This window comes from Lycorma delicatula, chromosome 10, assembly GCF_047948215.1.
Source record: "Lycorma delicatula isolate Av1 chromosome 10, ASM4794821v1, whole genome shotgun sequence".
NCBI classification, from domain to species: Eukaryota; Metazoa; Arthropoda; class Insecta; order Hemiptera; family Fulgoridae; genus Lycorma; species Lycorma delicatula.
The window spans coordinates 78,653,952-78,673,511 of record NC_134464.1 but is presented as its reverse complement, the minus strand read 5'-3'; the positions used below and the strand labels follow the sequence as shown (position 1 = coordinate 78,673,511).

The following is a 19,560-nucleotide window of genomic DNA, read 5'->3' as shown; positions in this document are numbered from 1 at the left end:
TTATTTTTAATTTTACCTTCAAATAACTTTTGGGAACAAAAAGAAAACAAAAAGACAAAAAAATGGGTATGTGGTAGTTGTTAACTTTTAAAATATTATTACCATAAATTTATATGTAAATTACGATACAATGCTATTGCAAACAATAATTCCATTTTACAATTTAATTTAATCTTCACTGTAGTTATTCTCTCTTTTAAGAGTTTAATTTATTGTAAAATGAAGCTTTATTTGTCACACAATTACTAGTTAATCAGAAAATGTAATAACTATATAACATATTATCAACATACCTCAAAACTTACTGAGAAATAATTTTTAACAAAAATGGGACTGATAATATAGATACATAGAACTTTTGATGGTAATAAATGAACTTTTATTCTGTTTTTCATATACTGAATCTGATCTTAAAGTATGTTCTGCATTACCTATCCAAATGCTACTTGATCAGAGTAAGATGTGTATAGTACGTACTTAAAAATATCATACTCAAATGCGTGATAACTAAAAGAAAGTGTATACTTATATTGCTATGTTTATTCTTAATAAATATTATTGTGCAGTGTACTGACGGGGACAGCTTAACAGCAAGTCCACCATTATATTTATAAGGTAATCTAATTTTTATATTTCCATTAGCAAACATGTCTTAAAAGAAGTAGCTATTTCCCAGTTGTTGGAAAATATTTTCAATTCTTTAAGACAAAAAAAATTTCATTTTCAATTTTCTGAAATACTGGAAAATATTTATTTATACCAATAAAACAACTTAGTAGCTGTGGTATCAGTATCTGAAAAGAAACTTGCTTTTCAAATCATACCTCACAAATTGTATACAAGTAGTAGAAATTTTATTATTCGCCAAGAATACACATGTAAATTTAGGTCCTTGCTTCAAGATGTAGAGTGTAGAGCGACTCAGGGAAAATCTTTTGCTTTCTTTATTGTTTATTAATGATCTGCCGCAAATTCTTAAGCCATTCATTACAACTCTTTTCACAGATGACACAACTGTATCTATTTCTAAAGATAATTAATAAAAATGGATTGAAACTTTCACAATTGCAGCTTTAAAACTCTTCACTGGATGGATTGTAACAATGTAACTCAAAATGTGGATAAAACTGTCACACAGTGTTTCTTTGTTAAACATAACATTGCAGATTGTGTGGCCAGAATTCCCATTATATTAATAGTAATTTTGTTGCCCATAAAGGATTTTTTATTTGATAAATTCTTGTGGGATGATAAAACTGATTTTGTTTACAAAAGTGGAGTGAACAGTTTTACTCTGAAGCATCTTTATAAAACACTAAGCTTGTAATCATGCTTTCAGATCATTATTGAGGCATACTTTATGAAAAAGAAAACTGTATAATCAGTTGCCCATCAGCTTATTTTACAATTAAAAGATTTAGTTTTACAGAAACAATATCGTAATATTTACAATATTGTTAATATTTTGTAGTAATATTTCATAATTAATTTATTTACCTTAACGTCATTTCATGTGTTTGAATTAATAATTAATATGAACTTTAAACACATCTATTTCGTTTTTCAAATTTTATAATTTCTTCTGATCAGAAAAAAAGCATTTATTTATTAAGTAGAAAGTTAGGTTAAATAATTTGTTATAAAAATCAACCTTACCAACAGTTTATATTATATCCCTAGCGTTTTAGGTCATTTGACCATCATCAGGAGGTAGATTTTTTGTAATTAAAATTAAAAACGTAAACAAAAAAATAATTAATATTATTAACAAAACATGCCGCCATTGTAGTTAAATCAAAACATACAGGTAGCTGCATTATTAGGGATTGGTTTAGTATACCAGCAAACAGCACATAGACACATTGCTGAAGTCTTGTTATCAGAAATAGGTAAGTGTAAGAAATTATTATTATTATTTTTTACTTCTATTTATTATTTCCAACTCACCAAATTTAACAGAAACATGCTTTACTGAGTAGTTATCTGAATTTTTTACTATTTTGTCTGAATTGTTAGTTTATTATAACCTGGATTTTTTTTTATAAGTTTGTACTTACATTGATACTTCAGGGAAAACCCACTGTTCCTTCCATTTTTATCATACCATTGTTCACTTGTATTTATTTATTAAAATGTGTATTTTTTGTATATTTAATTTGAAGGTCATTTGATGATAATGATAATGAATTTATTTTAATTTTACCCTAGCATATATTTTTGTAGTTTAACTGTACTTAGCTTTTACACAGCTGTTATTTTGATTTAGTAAATATTTATTTTGTATAAATTATTAGAATTGGTTTATTTAATGAAAATTTTACCTTTTATATTCATAGTTTTTATATTTTCTTATCACTATAAAACACACATGTATGTATAAAATGCCATATCGGATAACTTAGTATATTAAAATATGTAATGAGTTAAATGTAATTCTAAATCCCATCATATCTCCTATTGTGTATGTAGGATTGTAAACAAAATGTAACTATGAGTGTTCACAAACACAACATGAAAATTATGGACTCAGTTCTAAGTAAACTATATCCAATGACCAGTAAACAATTTTTATTCACTCATTATTCAGCCTGAAAGTTAAAGTATATTTCATTATGTAATTTTCTTTATATAATAATAATTTATAAGGATTCTTTCAAAATTTTTAATAATGAATTTCATTAGCGTACACCCTAAAGAAATATTATTTCCTTGTGTCTTGTAGAACTGCCCGGTTATAATTCTAAAAAAATATTTTTAAGCATTTCTCTATTCTCTAAAATAGTGTAATTATTATCAAAATAAAATTTATGCTATTGGTGTTAAAAGTAAATTTAATATTCATAGTCAAAATTGTAGTTATTTTTAAATATATAGTAATGTCTATCACCAGAAAATGTTTATGAAACTTAATTTTTTGATTTTCAGTATATATATTTTATCAGTAAACTTAATTTTCAGTATATATATATAGGGTTGGGGAAAATTTTTCTTCATATTTTAATGCAAAAGTAAAACAATTATTTTATACCTTAAATGAAAATTCTAAATATGTGCCATATTTAAAGACCAACCTAAACAAACAGTCGTTTGAAATTGCAGTATTAGGACTATATAATAGATGCATCAAAATTTCTTAGCCAAGCTCAATTTTTGACAGTCACCAAAGATGTTTGGGTCTGACTATGTCATAATTGAAGATGACACCTTTCCTATCGATCAATTCTGGTCACTTTATTTATTTGTGGCAGGTCAGATGGACTGAATCATCCAATGGCAGATGCATGCATGGTATTTTTCCTAATTTGAGAAGCATGCTAGTGGATCCCCCAATCAGCATATTTTTCAGTTCTTTCTGGACATGATGCTTTTTGAGATAGGTTGGTCCAGTTTGGTTTGATTAATTTAGGCCTGTGTCCAGAGTGTAGGGCCATTGATGATGTGCGCCATGTCATATGTCTACCCCAGGAACAAAGCTGAGCATACCCAATTAACTAGAGAACTTGGGATGATCAATTCTGGTTTTGATCTGCAAGTTAATTGGAAAGCCGAAAGGGAATGGAATATAGTTGCTGGCTTCTTAAGATTCTTAGCCCTGTGGAGGATGACTGAAGGGTCTGATGCTGTTATAAATGTGTAGATAGAATAGCAACCCAGGTGTCTAGGGTCTCGCTTGGGTGCTTACTTCTCCAAGATAGGCATTTTGACATTGAGCCCAGTTACCTGAGATATTCGCTGTTAGGATGAGATGGCTGTGTGTTGAACTCTGTGGTGGAGTTGTGGTGTGGGAGGGTATATGCATTGACCTTTCTTCTAGAGCAGAGAAAAATAGGGTTCATTAGAGGCTTATTAAATCTGATTTACTTAAATTGATTACTTGATTATTTAATCAAGATTTGATTAAATCTTGATTTTTAAGTAAATCAAGAGGACTTTGAGTAAATTGAATTGTAGAACAAAATTGTTGTTATTGCCATCAACACTTGTTTTGTTGGTATGAAGATAATATTTTTAATGTGTAAAGGCCTGAGATATTCGCTGTTAGGATGAGATGGTTGTGTGGAGAACTCTGTGGTGGAGTTGTGGTGTGGGAGGGTATATGCATTGACCTTTCTCCTAGAGCAGAGAAAAATAGGGTTCATTAGAGGCTTATTAAATCTGATTTACTTAAATTGATTACTTGATTATTTAATCAAGATTTGATTAAATCTTGATTTTTAAGTAAATCAAGAGGATTTTGAGTAAATTGAATTGTAGAACAAAATTGTTGTTATTGCCATCAACACTTGTTTTGTTGGTATGAAGATAATATTTTTAATGTGTAAAGGCTCAATCAATTAATGATCTGAGTACATAGTTTTGAAGTTAAACATAGGAAGAGTTTTTGAGTTAAACCTTCAGTGTTAGAGGAAGGCGTAGGGATCATGCTTCTGCAAATCAGTTAATTTGATAGTTGAGAGTTGTAAGTTATGGTAGGTGATCGTGGTTGGAAGAGGCCAAACGAAGGCAGTAATAGTTTGTGTAAATAAACTGATGGAATATCTGCCAAGGCATTTTCGGCTGGTGGTATCCTAATGGAGGCCAAACTGATGACTGTGTTGAGTTATCAAGTTTAAAGAGTCTTAAAGATGACCTCCAGTAAGGCTTGGAATGGAGGGAGTGGTGTAGAAACCAGGATCATCACAAAGTGAGTATCTTCCCTTACAGAGGTCAGGATGATTACTTTATCTTGATCGCTTTGTGTAATCTTTGCGATTGTTGATAGTAGAGATTAGAATTGATCATTTGATTGGGTAGCAATAGCTGAAAGTGAACAGTTCCTTTCCCATCCCACTATACACTTAGTATCACTTTTATTGATTGTCAATCCTGGCTTTACCACTTTGCAAAACTTCACCTTGCTTTAACAACAATCTTTTCCATACATTATTGTCTCACATGATCCATTTTTCATTGCCTGTAATGAATCATTTAAAAAAATGATTCAATTTCATTCTGTTTTAGCAATGATTCACACATGAAAATTTGCTCCATTAAATTTTTCATTGTTAAATCATATGATACCCAAACATGTAGTTTTTTATATCCAGCCTTCTTTAAATAGTTTAAAACTGTTTTGTGTCGATGTTTATCTTGTTACAGATATCACCACTGCTAATGTGGAGGTCTTGCTAATTTTTTTTTCATGATTTCATCAACTTTTTCAGTCATTGGTGACAAGAGCAAGGTGCATCATTGACATCAAAATTTTCAGATTGAAAGCATTTGACCAACTTTGTGACATTTGCTGATACTGTATCATGTCCATAAATATCGTAAATGTTTTTAGCATCCTGAGTTTCATTCTTCCCTTTTTTTGTAATAAAATTTCAAAATGTATCAATTTCATATTCATTTTTACTCATTTTTCAAGATTCAATTACTTGTAAATAAACAAGCTATTATAATTAAAACTTTTTTTAAAAATACTCTGTGATATGTCATCTTTCAAAAGCAGATTTCAATTGGCAGATTTGATTAATAGTAGAGAGTTGTACAGTCCTAAAATCATTTACCAGAAGAATGGAAAGAAACTTTTTTCCCCAATCTCTGTGTGTATGGTAATGTAACAAGAGATAGAGTTGTTAATAGAATATATAAATAATTCAGCTGCTGTGGGAGGAGGAGCAATCATTATAAAATGAAAGGGATTAAATTCATTATTGTAATTTTTTAGTTACCCTAAAAAGTTTCTTACTTTAAATACATTTGAAGCTAATGTGTAAAAATAATGATTTCTTGGATTATTTAGGAAATTTTCGGATATTAATGTCAGTTACCTAAAGAGATTATTCTGTTTCTCTTATTATTTATTACATTAACGTTTATTAACTAAATGATTTTTTTTTTGTATAAGATAAGCAGTATAAAAATGATAAATTAATCAGTCAGTTTTTGTTTAATTAAAGTAGCTATTTCATTTTTACTGCATTTGAATGAAATATATTTTATATTCCACATTACTTTCCTGGTTAATTTAAAGATACTTGAGTTGATTTACTGGAAAAGGGAGACAAAATCTATCCCCAAACATTGTAAAAAAAATCCTTTTGTGATAAAAATAATTATTCTAATCTCTTTTTAGATTCTGTCTCTATTAATCTCTCAAGAATAGACCACATAACAAATGAAGAGATCTTTAAAGAGTAGGATCATGGAAAGAATTGTTAAAACCTTTATTAATCAACATTAAAAAGGCATAGTTGACTCTTTGACACATGTTATGTAGCAAAGGGTGTAGTATTTGTTATCCCACATAAGTTAGTTTTGCAAGGTCTTCTCAAGAGAGAAGTTGAACTAGTAGAAGATAAGGCCACCCACCGTTAAAAAAAACATATATTCCTGAGTTCAGAAGTTATAAATATTACAGCTCTGGAATTCATGACTTATGGTTATTTTGTCAAATTTTAGGTTTCAGAACATATCTGCCCCATTTCTTAAAGACAGAATGTCTTCTTATCTTTAGTCATCATAATTAACAGCCTTACTACTTTACTTTACTTTTCTACTACTTCTACTTTTTTTCTCTACTTTTCTACTTTACTTTACTTTGAGTTGATTTGTTGGCAGTAATTCATGCCTAACCTCAGATATCTTTAAAAAATGATTTTGTGCTGAAACACTAAATGGACAGACATGAAAAATCTAAAAATGATTTAAATACAGAAAAGAAGATTTACTGTTACTGAAATGGGTTTTCAAATTTTTTTCAATGTCAGTATTTCAATGATATGCTTCTGGACCAGAAAAATAAGGTTCCGATAAATAGTTGGATGCAATAAATAGTTTTTTTGTTAATAGACTATGTTTTTAATGTATTATACAATGTATATTATTTTTAATCTATTATTTTTAATGTATATTACAATGAAGAGAATTACAAAGGGAACAAAATTAGACAACTTATAGGGGTTAATGTAATATGCAGATTTAATATTTGTAGCTTTAAAACTGTATAGGAATTTTTACATCATTTCAGTAGTGCCTGAGATTATTACTCTGTTAAAAAACTTAACTTTTCAGTATAGATTTATTGACAGAAGAATTTCTCATTTACTGCTTAATCAAATAGTCTGTAACAAAAGAAGCCTCATTGTTGTTAAAATATACTTTTTTAAGTTTTCTAATGTTAAACAGAATCACTTAGCTTTTTTCTGTACTTTGAATATATCTAAACAATTTTCATTATGTACAGGCTCACAGAAAGAAAAGTATAAGTCACCTAGTTACCAGATACGTGAAGGTGATCAAGTTAATACTGCTGTTACAGCTCCAGGTGCAACTTTAGCTCTTGGGATGATGTTTTTCAGATCAGGGAATAAGTATGCAGTTTTTATTGACTTATTATTTATTTTTTTTAATATCTTGTTATACTGCCATGTTTGGCTTTTTTCAAATTTCTTAAACAATATGTTTAGTTGATATTATGTATAGATTCTCTCAGAATTATATTCTCTACAAATTGTATTGCAAAATTTTGTTGTTTATTGGCAGTGTATTGAAATTATTGTAAATAATATTGAATTATTGGCAGTGTATTATTATTAAAATTATTAGGGCATAGTTCTAAAACATGTTTTCAGGTCAAAAACTGTATGAAACATCAGATTTGCCCTTTAATTTAAATTTTAAGAATTTCAGTATGGCTTCATTTTTCACTTGGAACAGAAATCAGGGTAAAATTTTTCACAAGGGATAACTAAAAAATGAAGTGTTATTAAAATACCTGTGTAAATTATTGAATGTACACACTAAAATATTGTTTTAAAAATGTTGTATTTCTTTTAAAATCATTTTCATTAATTAGGCATTTTTATTTTTAAAAAGAATATTTGTTTGATATAGAAAGAATAATACGATTTTTCTTCTGTTTTGCTTCAATAAAAAAGTTTTTAACATTTTATTGCCTGTATTTTCATTAATTTTCTCAGAATTAAATTCTCTAAATTTTGTTACTAAATCTTCCGCATTTATTATTTATCTAACAAAGCTGTTGTATTACAAATCTAAAAAAGGTTTTTTTGTACATAAAATTTTGTGTTTTACATCAGATATCTTAGACTAGTGAATTTACAGTTCTAGGACCTGTTTTATCCTATTTCACAGCTCAAATTATAAAAGAAACCACCAACTTTTCTGCTTAATTTGAGTCTCAAAAATTACAGTAGGGCTTATTTTTATTAGAATAGCTGAAATCCAGTGAAATCTTTCCCTAGCTGTAACTCAAAAACAAAGCGTTTCCAGAACCTTTGTTTATATAAACTTTTTTCATTATTTTCAATTTTTTGTTTAAATTCATATTCATCAACATTGATCATGATGCTAATTAAATAATGTGGTGTTGGTGTACTAATGGTATTAGTTTTTTTTAGGTTATCTGTTATTGTGTTTGGTGGTTAAGTTGTTATTATATATATCTATATATAATGTAATATAAACCACTAAAACACAGAAAATAGATAAGTTAAACTTACCACATTAATGCCAAGAATCGATTTTCGCAGGATCCCTAATCTTCACTGGTTATTAAATTCTTTCTGTCTTTCTTTTCTTCTTTTCCCTGTTTAACCTCTGGGAATTACCATAAGTTATTAAATTCTATAATTACATTAAAATATACTTGTTTATAATTTTGTTAATTTGTCGAAATTGATAAGCCACCATATCACTTTCGAAGATGATGATTTAATTAAAAACAAAATATAACTATTATGGATCTGTTTTATCCTATTAATGGTAATAGAACAAAGGAAAATACAACATTTTAGATGTTACATCACTCCAGTACTGGACAGCAGAATTTGTATATTTGTCCATTATAAATTTCAAAATTTTCAAAAAAAAGAATTTCAACAGAATAAAATTATAAATAAATATGTTTTAATGTAATTATAGAATTTAAAAACAACTGAAGATGCAGGATCCTGCTAAAATCGATTCTTGATATTAATGTAGTAAATTTAACTTATCTATTTATTGTGGTTTGATGGTTTATTTTATTTAATATTAAATTGTATTAGCACAGTGGTCAATATGTTAATTAATTATTTTAATCTCAAAAAAAATGTATATGTATATTCCTTTACTGAAATTAATCTTTTTAAAATTGATAATCCTCTGTAATGTTAAATTATATATCTTGAGCACTATAGAAATTCCAAAAATAAACAAGAGATAAATATTAAAATTTAAAAAACACAACTATGAAAAAAACATAGCTCTTTAATATAGGATAATTATTAATACAGGATAATTATACAGCATGCAGATGACAGTCAGTTCAGTCAGTGAGCTATGGAACAAACATATATACATACACAATAAATACTTTTTGGGCAGTTGTGTAAAAACACTAATAAGACAACAATTTCACACGTATGAGATACGAGTTTTCGAATCGTTCAGAATGAAGCCTATTTAATTACATGTAAAGAACTTCCCATCAGTTTATTTAAAATAAAATATTTTCTTTTATAAAGCCCACATCACTATGTTGAAAATCTTTTTATTAAAAAAATAAATGTTTAAAAAAAATACTAATTAAAAAGCTTATTTAAAAATTTGAATTTTCATAATTTTTGTTTAATATGTACAAACTGTAACGAATGTCACCTCCCATTATCCACACTTTTTTTTATAGAGGGAAGGAATACCATTTACACACAATGTGTCGGACTAACTAACAGGTTCTGCAAGATGTTATTGAGTCCGTATGTATGGCTGCAACCTACCAACTAAATCTCCACCTCTGATAGTCTTCCCCTTTCTGGAACTGCTGTGTGGCATTACTTCAGAAAGGGGGAGCTTAACATCAGAGTGAAAAGTTCACTGCATCCAGGTGACCCTCACAGGTTAGGGAGCCTCCTGGACACTCACCCGCAGCCCTGTCCTCCGCACCACAGCTCTCAGGCATCTTGTTTCTTCCACTATCCTAAGCCTCTCCATGACTGCTCTAGAATACCTAACCACAGCAAGCCAGTGCTCATCTTTGGCCATCATGAAATTCATAAGTCCCTCAGGTGGGAAAAAACCGTCGTACCCAGGAGTTCAAGCATTTCGCCTCTCTCTATAGCAAAGCAGGGACACTCAAAGAAAACATGCTATGCCGTTTCTTCCCTTCCACAATCAGGGCAGGTTTCTGCGCAGTCTAGTTCAAAGTGATATAAATACACCCTGAAGCCCCCATGGCCCATCAGCATCTGAGTGAGGTAAAAATCCAATAAGCCTTGGGACCTCTCTTGCCATGTCTTCAATGTGCCCTGCTCAATTGCCATCTTCCTATCCGCAGGAGTCAAACCACCACACTTGCGCATTCTAGCCCATAATGCAACCACAAGATCCATTGGCCAAATACCCATGATGACCTCGAGCACCTCTCTGGATGTAGTTCTATAAGCAGATGCCACCCACAGACAGCTTAGTGACTCAAGTATAACTCTATACTTGTGATATTTTGTAGCAGATGCCCATATTTCCACCTCGTAAAGAACTGCAACCCCAGTCAAGAGTCTTCTCCTCTGCTGCCGGAGCCCCCCACAGTCCGGCAGGATGCTCACAATGAGACACACGACCCTATCTGCCCAACCGCATGCCTCGAAGACATGAATACCGAACCAAAGCTGCGTGTCTACCCATATGCCTAAATACGTAATTGCAGGTTTGGATCACACGCACCTGACCTCCAACTTTACTAAGATCTGCGGTCTCTGTTTAGCGTTAGAGATTGGAAATATTTCTGTTTTCTCCGGGGCCATACTTAATCCTACTTCACTCATCCAGTCAGCCACCACCTGATAAGACTCGTGTATTTTATCCTTGGCTTTCCTACAGATATCAGCCTCCAACAACCAAAGCAAAGTCATCCACATAGCCCACACTCTAAATTTTTATCTTCTAAGTAATGCTTTTCTTTTGTACTGATTTAATTTCTTTATTATCCTTACATCCTGCTAGAAGCAATCCATTGTCAATTAATTTACAGATTATTTAATTTAATTTCTAAGCGTATATTATTTTTATTTATTTTTTATTATTTATTAATTTTATTAGTAAAAGAAAGGGATTGTTAGGTAATATTTAGCAGTAAAAAGAACATGCATACATAATTGAACACTCTGCTTGTCAAAATATCATAAGATTTTTTCTTAAATGTTTATAAACAATAAATAACAGTAATAATAATTATAAAATAAATTAATAAATTTGACTACCATAATTCATTCATTCAGTATCGTAGCAGATATTAAAACACAACTATTCTCTATGCAAACAAATCAATACTGAAAATGCTATCTATTATCCATTTATAATCATATGTATGATTTGTTTATGTCCTTGTTACAATTAAGCATATTTGTACATATACAAATATGTACATATTTGTACAGCCTATGACACTCTCCATAATCTAAGGATTACAATGCAAGGTAATCCTTGACCTATGCATCTAAATCGGCTCGGCTATTGAACTGCTACAGTGGAACATACATACACCCTAAAAACATTACACTCCTTTTTGGGCAGTCATGTAAAAATCAGATTTATCTAATATTTTCAGTTAACCACACATCTCAGGAATGGTCGACCTTAGACTGTAGAAGACTACACTTCATTTACATTCATACATATCATCCTCATTCATGTTCTGAATTAAAATCGTATGGTGGTTCTGGAGGCTAAAGAAAAAAAAAGAAAAGGTTTATCTAATATGGCAGACTATGTAATAAACAATAAACATTCATTCTATTTCCAATATTAATAGAAATTTAGAAATTAATAAAAATGGAAAAACTAAATATATTAGAAAAATATTACTTGTATAAATACAAACAAAATTTCAGTTTGCTAAACCATCAAATACTATTTGAGGAAGATGTACTTACAAAAACTGCAACAGATAGTAGCTCATGTGTAAATTAGTATGAAATTGTCATTATTTTAGTATTTTTATATTTATTATGCAATAATGTAAAATAATTCCATCTGAGGATGCAGGATCCTGCGAAAGTCCTTTCATAAAAAATTAAGGTAGATATTAAGGTCTTATCTCAGTACTCTGTACTAGGTGATTTATTTAACAGAATTTAAATATATTTGTATACTACGTATTGCCAACTACATTCCTTACTGTATGATTGTTTCATAAAATCTGGAATATTTCATATGGTAGTATGCAGGAATGAAAAAGGTTTGAAAGAAGAATAAGTTGCCAACAATAAAGTTAAATTCCCACAATCACTCAAATTTAACAAATATGGTTCTGGTTTTCTAAAGGTATTTTCTTACAAATTATAATGTATACTCTGTGTGCCTTCTAATAAAAATAAATTTGAAATAGCTAACAATTAAAAACCATTTAACAAAAATTTATTTAGAATCTGAACTAGGTACCATTTGATTATTAAACCGTCATCATTAGTAGTTACAAAAAGATGATTAGTAATGGAAAAGGAAAAGTCAACACTAATTAAACAAAAAAAAATTATGAGTAATATGAGTTGGAAGTTTCAGTGCATGAAGTATTTAAGATAAAGTTATACTTAGGAATTTTCTGAAATGATGATATACATTTTGTAACAACTAAAATTACTATTTTTTGTTTGTCTTTCAAGGTGCTGTTTGTGTAATCGTTAAAGAATTGTTTTTATTATTTTTATTTTTCGGTTTCCACTGATGATGATTGTTTAACAATTGAAATAGCCATCCAGTTTTAAATTTATTTCAGTAATCATTTAATTGAACTTTTTTTGTATTTCCAGTATAAAAATAATTTAATTTTTCTAGTTACCAATTTGTATTTTATAAGGCTCAGCTGATAAATTCTGCACACTAGCGTGCTACACAGAGACAAAAGATACTGTCGAGTTGAGAGTGACAGCATATAATAGCCAAAATCCCCCTCTACAAACCTGCAGTAGTGCATTGAAATTTGTTTACCAGTTTTTTTTCAGTAGCAGTTAAAATGGAGTTGAGTACGGCCAATGTCAATATGGTTAAATCAACACACAGTGATAGAATTTTTAATAGCAGAAAATGTGAATCCTACGAATATTTTTTAACATTTACGGTAGTGAAACTGTTGACAAGAGTACTGTGAATAGTTGGGCGTTGAAATTTCGTGAGTGAAGTGACAATTGAGGACGCACCTTACAGTGGACGACCAGTTTCTGTGACGGACGAGAAACATTGAAAGGAAGTGGACAATTTGCTTCAAAGTGACCAGAAAATCACCCAGCAACGCATCATTACTCAATTACGCATGTCTAAAGAACGAGTAGGCCATATTATCAAGCAATTGGGTTACCGTAAAATCTGTGCACGATGAGTACTGTGCAAACACTCTATGCTCTTTGTAAGCTGAAGTTTGAGTCTGTTGTGTACCCACCATACTCGCTGGATTTGGCTCCATGCGACTTCCATTTCTTCCCTCATCTCAAAGGTAATCATTACATCACCGACAATGAGGTGAAGGAAGCTGTGACTACTTGGATCCATGAAAGACCACCAGAATTTTTCAGTCACAGAATACAAAAACTTGTCACATGTTAAGTAAACTGTATCAGTGTAAATGGAGATTATATTGAAAAATAAATACTTCGTTTTGTAGCTAAGGTATTGTATTTTTATTCATTTTTTATTTCATTCCAATATCTGTTTTCATTCCCATGCTATGCATATATGTGCAAAATTTATCAGTTGAGCCTCATAGTTCTATTTAACCTGGATAATTGAAGATTAACTATTATTACATTTTGATGATATAGTCTAGGTGGTATCTGTTTTGGGTTGGATTTTTTCTATATGATTGCTAATTTTTGCTTTAATGCCTCCAGAATATCATCAAAAATGATTATTTCATTATGTGCTAGTTGAAAAAGGGTGCTTAAATTTGTATTAAACAAAATGCAAAAATATCCATTTTTTCTCCTATTTTCTCCAAATTATAGCTGTTCATTTTAGAGAAAAGATCAGAAGAGAAAAAAGTTTTGTTATTAACATTTACACACAATATCATTGGTTGCAAATCGAAAGATACATTATTATTGATGCAAAAATAGCAATAACTGTCAACAAAAAAGAAAAGATTTTTGGAAATATTTTTCAATAGTAATGTATTTTTTGATTTGAAATCTATGATATTGTGTGTAAAATTTAATAAGAACTGTTATCGAGTTAACTCTAAAAATAAAAATAGGGGAAATTTTTTTTAATAAAAATTTAAGCACAGCTTTTTTAACTGGCGCATAATGAAATAATCATTTCTGATGATATTATGGAGGCATTAAATAAAAAATTAGCGATAATATAGAAAAAGTCCAAATATGCCCATTTTATAACAGATGCCGCCTAGACTAATAGTAATTCTTCAGAATAATGGCCGATATTTCCCTTAAGTAATTTTTGTTTTTCTTGATTATTTTTTTTTTTTTAGAACAGTGGCAAATTGGATGAAAGCCCGTGATACACAACATTTACTTGACTTTGTATGTCCAGATTTATTACTTTTAAGAATGATTGCTAGAGGTTTGATACTATGGGATGATATATTACATACTGAAGAATGGGTTCTTGATCATGTCCCAGCTGCCATCAGACCATATTGTCTTGTTAAACCTCATCCTGGAATTCTACCTGATAATATTGATTATGAAACCATGAAATATGTAAAACTATTTGTTTTGTTTTCTTTATCATTTAATTTACAATTTGATTTAATCGTAAATCATAAATCAGTGGAGAAAAGATTTGATTTAAAAACTATTTTATGTGTTATTTTGTTTCTGTTTGATTTTAATTAGAAGTAAATAAATTTATTCTTTGAAGAATTTTTTTTTATGAAACTAAACTCAAAGAGATACAGTTTATGTAATATATTCAGTAACTAACTTTTATTTGTTTATTCAAATTACATTACAAACTTTCTCATTATTACAAACTTTTTCTCTTATTCTGGTACTTCAACCAACTCTCTGAAAAGAAAAAGGTTCATATTCTTACTTTAGATTCTGAATATTGGGATTACTTATTATAAATCTTTGTAGACTCAAGAGAAAGAAACCTAATTGAAATTAGGTTTAGAAATATCAAACCTAATTGGCTTTCCTGTTGAGATAATTCACCAAAGGTATATTTAACTGTATTAAATTCTTCTGATAAAAGTTTATTGTTTTTTTAAAAAAAGATAACTCAAAAATCCTTTACAAAAAATTATAAAATTATTCTTTTTCAATTATTATTTAAATTTTGGCTTTTAGAAGTTGGCAATAATTTAAAAATCTATCAGCAGATTCCTAAACCTCAATTTTTTTATTATTTAAAGTCAGATTATAAAGAAAAACTATTACTCTTAATTTGTTTTAGCTCCTTTTTATTTTATTTTTTAAATACATATTTTTCCCTTAATTAGAATATGAATGGCCTACAAAAACTCTGTCTGTATGTAAAAAGTCATTTGCAAGAACTATAAATGGAAGAAACTTACATTTTGTTAAAAATAAAAAAGTAATGCAAAGAAACAATAAAAAAAAACTATTGCCAAGAGCATGTTAAGACTTCCTGAAATTCAGGACTGTGTATTCTTTTCTCTAAGTTTTTCAATTAATTTTCTTAAGTTTTATTGTGAAAATATTTTCAATATCAGATTAACACCCAAGTTAAATGTTATAACAAAATATACTAAACTATGGAATGACGAGAAAAATGAAAAATATTTTCAGGTCATCCATAAAGACAAATAATTTTTCATTTGTTAAAATCTTAAGTTTTGTTCAAAGGACTTACATCAAACCATCAGAACAGCTTCCTATACAAAATAAAAAATTCAGTCCATTTGGTGAATTGTAAGGCAGGATTGAAGTTGAAAAATAATGATAAATAAGATCATTCTGATTAAATTGAAAACCAAATTTTTTTAAAATCTGTTCAAAATTTTGGGTTAGTGACTCATCAGCAATAAATGGTGATAAACCAATCTTTTAAGGTTGTAAAACTTGGAATTTGATATTTGAGCTCCAATAGTGGTCATTCTGGTAATTAATATATCCTTTATAGAAATATGCCACGTCTGAGTAAAATGTTTTTATCTGTTACTTGAACATTCTCAAAAATTATTGTAACCAATTTCTTTCTGTGGGTTGTTTTTAAAAATAAAATTTGTGCAATTAATTAAATCTGATTTGTTTAATTTTAAGTTAAAATACAAGGTTTTTATTTATTATTATTACAATTATTTTTTCAGCCAGTCATATTGTAATATAATTGCTGGTGCTTGTATGGCAATGGGTCTGCGTTTAGCTGGTTCAGCTAATAATGAAGCATTTATAACTTTATTTAATTTTTGTAAGAAGTTCACATCAATGTCAGGAAAATCAATTGCTGAACTTGCTGGAAAATCTACTATAGAAACTTGCCTTAATGTGATTCTGTTAGCACTTGCAATGGTAATTATAATTCCATTTTGTAAGTTATTTTTATATTTTCCTTATACTATCATTTTTATTTTTTTGTTTTACCAACATTATGTTTTAAGTCAGGACATCATCACCTGAGGAGACAGAGGAATCATTGATTCACCAGCCCTACCCCGTATGAGCTTGGGCTTTTTTTTCGAATCGCTGGCTTCTGATAATGTTGCCAGAATACTCTACAAAATTTAACTAACAAAGACTATGTAAATCTTGCTTCATCTACTACTACAAACATGGGCAAGCCCACAAACGTAACAACTGCCTGCAGCAAGCTACAGACAGCCAGAGGCCTATAAATCCCCCTGTCACTCAGCACCTTTTAGCCGCTTCTAGATCAATCTCGTAAATACATGTTGCTGCATGTAGTCACAAGACCTCGGATTACGGCCTGCACCCAAATAGGCCAAATCCTTGCTTATAACGGATACTAACAACAGCTGTTGCTACACCTTCGCACGTACCCCTCAGAACCAGAACAATTAAGTTTTGGAAGGGCTCTCGATGAGGCCGGTGTGCATCAAATCTAATCTGAGTACCAAACTCTGTGAAGAAAAAAAGACAATGAGTATGTTCTATCATGCTGCAGATGTTGCAACAAAAACTTAAATCGACAAACAATCCAACACTAGTGGTGATACACACTCAAACACTAGCTTAAATTATAGCCAAAGACAAGCTCAATGCAACAATAACTTTGGACACATCAGGAAGATCAAAGTTAAAAAGGACAAAATTGTTCTAACCAGTAACATGAGCTAAAAAACAGGGAAGGATTAAAGTAACCAGGTGGTGAAATGTAATTTTTGCTTAGGAAACATATTTACTGCAGCTGTCTATTAAAGAGGGATTAGTTAGGAAATGTTGAAGAGCCCTGGCTGGAGCCCATCAACCTTCTTGAGGAAGATCTACCAAGAATAGAACTTCTCATAAAATAAAAAGGCCCAAGGGCTATTCTGCACTTTACTCCTGCCTCAGCTACATTTGAGAGGGCTTCTTCAAAAATTTGTAGTTTTGGCATGCTTAAAATACTCTTTCAACATGCTTAGTGAATAGACATCACTATTGGTTCAATATAAGATTAGCAACTGCAATCACCAAATTATAATAGTTGGAACACAATTGTTTGTGATGTCATAGGGCCCTTCTTGACAACAAAGAACGGAAATCACATTTATTATAATCATCACTCTTGAACAGAGTGAGGGCAGCAATATTGATTATAACACTGAATATAAGATCGCTTACCCTGGGGATATTGAGAGGCCATATTGACAGATAATGAATGATCGATTACCTGGCATAATATGTGTCATTGGCGATATACGAGTCATGTTTTTAAAAAAATGTTTGAAATTCCGCCGCTGCAGTTGGCATTCTACACATGCGCACTGTGTACCCGTATCTGTTGGCAAACCACAGACGCCATTACGGAAATATTCGACTGTGTTTACGTTTGTTTAGTGTTTTAAATGCCTCCGCTGATTGAGAATCCTGCCGACTGTGAAATACGTGGTGTGATTCGTTTTCTTAGTGCTTAAAGCGTAAAAGGGACTGAAATTCATCGTCAGATTAGTGAAGTGTATGGAGAAAACATTATGAGCGTTAGAATGGTACGAAAATGGGTTAGAGCTTTTAAAGATGGCTGCAACAATGTTCATGATGAGGAACGGAATGGACGACCTTTTGTTATTACTGAAGATATGGTGCAGAAAGTTAACGAAAAAGTGAGAGAGAACAGACGCTTTACGATTTCTTTGCTATCTGAAGAGTTTCCTCAAGTTTCAAGAAGTGTTGTCTATGAAATTGTGAAAGCTTAAATTATCGACGATGATGGTGTCAGAACGATCGTGTTGCAGTGGTTATCAGTCAAGCGGCAGACTTCTATGACGACGGTGTTCAAAAGCTGGTTGCACGATACAAGTGCCTTAATATTGGTGGCAATTATATAGAAAAGTAGATTAACGTACACACTTTCATGTAAAAATAAAATTGTTAAGAATATTGTACTTGTTTTTTTTTTAAATTTCACAACGGTACTTACTTCAAAAACATGCCTTGTATAAAATTACATTCCATATCAATCTACTAGTCTTGTTCTAACTTCAATGAACAGTAAAATGATGATGAAATCATTCAATTACTCAGAATCCAGCTCCCCAACACAAAGACCTCATTGATTGTAGTCTGTAGCTGAAGAAGCACTCTTCCCCTATAAAACTGATTCAATGTGACTGTAGGGTCTCTTCCCTTATCTTACACCTGATCACGGATTGAAAAGAAAGGGGATTAGTGTTGTCTTGTAATAGAAATCATACCAGTAATTTTAGAGAACATTGTGACGTTATACACTCAGAAGGACTATCTCAAACAGAACACATTCTAGTAATTTAAAACCTTAAAGGATAAGCCGACGATCCTGGTCAGACTCCAGCCGCTGATGATGATGGTCCCAAACAGTTCTCTTCTAAGCTATTTAAAGTTGTAAAACATCCTAGCATGGCCACCCTTACTACTATCAACTCCGGGTACTTATAGAACAAACTGCTATTTTCAGAGCATACCTGGTAAAGTTTATGCCAGCTTGACTCAGTTACCCCAGAAATCGACTTGCTAAACGACATTAATCCCAAACGCTAAATTTTTATGGGCAAAGGGAAAATAAATAATCTCAAAAGCAGTTAAACAAACTTAGAGATTTTAGATAGAAAAAATATTCAAACAATTTTGGAATTAGAAAATTCCAAAATTTTTTTCTGCAGAATATAAATCTGATGAGTAGTTTGCAGTGTATAAGTGCTGCTTAGACGGCTTGATATAGTTTGCTAAGTGACTTCTTTTAGATGTTGGAAAAAAGAGGACTAGGAAAATGCTCAAAAAAGTTTTTTTTTTGTAATTTGTTCATACAAAGGCGCTATCAAATAACATTAAAAGGTAAGTATAACTGTTAACAAGTAAACCAGTGGAAGCCCAGATATGGCATGACGCCAAATAAAGGAGGGACGTTGATTAAATGTTATATAAAGACTAACAGAAATTTAAAAGTACTAGTACAAATAAA

General features: G+C 30.5%; 1 protein-coding gene across 1 annotated transcript; it reads left to right on the top strand.

Moving 5' to 3' along the window:
• Positions 1-361: 361 nt before the first annotated feature.
• Positions 362-19,306, top strand: LOC142330891 (anaphase-promoting complex subunit 1-like). Its single transcript, XM_075376358.1, has 5 exons — positions 362-455; positions 7,232-7,358; positions 14,468-14,753; positions 16,278-16,475; positions 19,262-19,306. Exons 1-5 carry the CDS (start codon positions 362-364, stop codon positions 19,304-19,306), a joined length of 750 nt encoding a protein of 249 aa, XP_075232473.1.
• The last annotated feature ends 254 nt before the right edge of the window (positions 19,307-19,560 follow it).

Coding starts and splice junctions, on each gene's coding strand:
- LOC142330891 (XM_075376358.1), top strand. CDS start 362: ATGGTAATAAATGAACTTTTATTCTGTTTTTCATATACTGAATCTGAT. Junction 7,359..14,467: donor TTTTTCAGATCAGGGAATAA/GTATGCAGTTTT, acceptor TTTTTTTTTTAG/AACAGTGGCAAATTGGATGA. Junction 16,476..19,261: donor TTCTGTTAGCACTTGCAATG/GTAATTATAATT, acceptor TTTTTTCTGCAG/AATATAAATCTGATGAGTAG.